At 45.1% G+C, this 3192-nt stretch overlaps 1 protein-coding gene across 1 annotated transcript; it reads right to left on the bottom strand.

Annotated features, from left to right (window-relative positions):
* Positions 1-548: 548 nt before the first annotated feature.
* Positions 549-2067, bottom strand: LOC147662036 (syncytin-2-like). The gene has a single exon (XM_086951167.1). The coding sequence runs from the start codon at positions 1673-1675 to the stop codon at positions 572-574; it is 1104 nt and encodes a 367-aa protein (XP_086807293.1). The 5' UTR covers positions 1676-2067; the 3' UTR covers positions 549-571.
* Positions 2068-3192: the final 1125 nt, after the last annotated feature.

The raw sequence follows: 3192 nt of genomic DNA, 5'->3' as shown, positions 1-3192 counted from the left end.
CTTTTTCCTGTAATTGTGGTACATACTTCAGTCTAGACTGGGACCTGCCACTTGACTGTAAGTTTAATAATAAACTATCAATGGACGACAGAAATGTGTTAGTATTGCCTCGAGGGGTTCTATTCATGTGTCAATCAGGCAATCTGCGATACTATTTCGCCACACTTAGCCTCAGTTTATCGGATATCTGGCTTGACGTAGCTGTGGTGGGAACTTCCCTTATTCTATTCATGGCCTAGGTGGGGGACGTGGGGTATGTTGCAAGATTTATAGAGGAACTTGATTTCTGCTGTTTGTGAGAAATATACAATGAGGTGGGGCCTGGTAGGGGTGCGGGTCCTTGCAGACCAGAGCGGCTGGGTGAATCTTGGGTCAGACTTGCTTTCTGCTTCTGTTTAAGCTAAGAGAAAATGGCAGTGCTCAGGGCAATGTAACTGAGGCCTGTAACCTCTAGACAGCAGGGCCTACACAGGGGTCATGTTGTGCAGGTGACAGGTGTGTCCTTGGATAGCTGTGTAGCTAAAAATTCTTACTCCAACATTCCCCCCTCAAGTTCGAAATTCGAACTTAATCAAACATCTTTAAACACCATTCGAACTGCATACTTAGCTGGAGATGGGGGAAGAGGCCAGGGCGAGTCGCAAAGAGGCTGTTCCTCTGAATCTTTGTCCTGCACTTTTCCTGAATCTGCATCTTTCTTCCCTAAATTATCACACATTGTCTCATAGGGACGCATCAAGTCCCCCTGTGGTGAACGTGGTGGGACTCTATGCACCTGGGCCTGATATTGACTAATTACAGGAATGTCTGGCAATGGGCGGGAGTCAGGAATTGTCAACTCCACTATGCTCATCATTGTCGTCTCTCCATCATCTCCCTTAGCCCTACGAATTCCAGTATATGAACCTGAGCCTGCATAATTCATCCCTATCATTTTAGAACTAAATTTCTTTACACAGTATATCAGTATCTGTGATCCAAAACACAACAATAACAGTACACAGAAAATTGGCATTAAAAATTTAAGCACTGCAGACAGCCATGAAGGCATCCAGTTCAAATTGAACCAGCCATTTAAGAGATCTGCTTCAGCACCTCCTTCCTCATGCATCTCTTTCCCCAAGTTGTCCAAATCCTCGATGGCCTTCGTGAGTGTTCCGTTGTCAGCGTCGTTCGCTAAAATAAACGTGCAGCAGGATTTTCCCACCTTGGCGCACACACCACCATTCATTGCTGTTAGCTGGTCTAGAACATATCTGTGCTCTAGAACCATAAGTCGTAGAGGTCGAAGTTCTTCTTTCACGGCGTTGAACCCATCCCGGGTGTTGTTGATAAGCTGCATTAGTTCATATCTGGTCACTTGCAGCCAGCGAGCATTGGCTTTAGTCTGGAACATGGGGATAACTCCCCCAAAGAAAAGTTCGGCATCATTGAAGAGTCTGTAATCCTGAGGTACTTTATGAAAAGGGCCATCTGAGAAGTATTTCATTATTTCTCTCTTCCCATGATGAAGCAGGGTAACGTCATCTGCCATTGGGTGTGTGTGGATGTGGGAAATGTTCGCTGCAGGGACAACAAGATGTAGTTCATGCATTGTCACAATGGAACATAGTCCTTGCCAGTGGGGGGGCAGCTGCAGGTAGATGTGCTCGCCGCATGCCCAGTAGATGTCCATGAGACTAGAGGTACCGTGCTGGAGGTCAAAATTAAATACTGTGTGACTGCAATTTGTGTTTCGGCCCACAGGCACTGTTCCGGTACCTAGGAAGCAAAGGAGAGGAGACTTAAGTTTGTATGCTCTTTTAGGTTTGTACTTTGTACCCTCATTGAGAGTGTATCTTCTAGTTTCTTGTGCCCATACCTCAGCACATTCCCTCCCAATAGTCTCATTTGTATAATGCTTATGCTCCTGACCTTCAACCGGGCTACCTAAGGATGCTGCCTTGCATATTAAATCATGTGGCCCATTCCATCTGTTATTAAAATATATATTGGCCCTCAGGCGCAGAATGGGTCTCCACTGACAAGGGCATGCGTTATGGGTATGGTTAGTCTGTTGGGATTCGGGTGAGTGGCATTTTGATGGGGGTGTTGAGAAGGTGAAGTATCCTAATTTTCTAAACTGAAACTCCCAGATCTGTATCATATTAGCAGGTACTCCCATTTCATGGTAAACTTCCATTCTTCTTTCAAATTCTACTGGATCGGAAACAACAGTGAATGTAACATACTTGTTGTCCCAGTCTGAGACGTTTACAAATGCTGTATTAATTTTTGCTGACTGGAGCTGTATCTGACCATGTATGCGGCAAAGGAACAGGTGTAGGAGACATTTGGCAGTGGCCGGTGGAATCTCTTTGGGAATGAGCAATTTGTCCGCACCTACAGCATGTGGAATGTATGAGCACACAAAGCAGGAATCATTTGTTGCTTTCCCCCCCACCTCCCTCATGTCTCTGTACCACATATTATCTAACAATGCATTATGGGTACCATCATTCTGTACTGACACACCAGGGCGCTGGGAGAAAAAATCAGGCATAGAGTGTTGTTCGAATGTGTACACAACTGTGTCCTGGAGATCACTAACCCAGTTTGATATTTGTTCTGTGTCTTTCTCCTTACGTTGTGTGCGAGGGGTATATCTCCTTGGTGTTTTATTGCGACCCATTTTATACCTGACACTCCTTTTATGCTGACGGAAACGTCTAGGGACACCTTTCCCAGGGGTATTCACAGTGATATCAAGTACCCTGTCCCACTCGGTGTGGTCTACAGAGGGTGTGGAAGGTGCAGCCATTGCTGGTGTATTCCTCATCTAGTATGTTACCAGGACTTGTTTTAGGCATGTGATATCCTACTGAGATGGTAGGCCTAACTTGGCTTGATATAGCCTTCTCTCTCTCTGCTTGTAATGCAAGCCAATGGAATATAGCCATTGAAGCAACGAACATAACAAAGAATAACAATGATAATATACATATCTTTTTAATAGAGATCCTGGAGGGAGACGTTGGCCTTTTGCTGTTTCTTATCCCGTAGACTCTCATATGTTCTCCATAGTCTTTATCCTGGATTGTCAAGGGAAATAGAACGCCCTCCTTCCGATAAATGTTCAAGTCTCTGTTGGTGCCGGGTGGATCCTCACATAGTTCAAATGAACCCATGCTTTGCGTTCGGCAATTCGGACCG

The sequence above is a fragment of the Lissotriton vulgaris genome, unplaced genomic scaffold, assembly GCF_964263255.1.
Source record: "Lissotriton vulgaris unplaced genomic scaffold, aLisVul1.2 SCAFFOLD_5533, whole genome shotgun sequence".
Taxonomy (NCBI): Eukaryota; Metazoa; Chordata; class Amphibia; order Caudata; family Salamandridae; genus Lissotriton; species Lissotriton vulgaris.
Note: the sequence above shows the minus strand (reverse complement) of the source record. Positions and strands in the feature narration are given on the sequence as shown.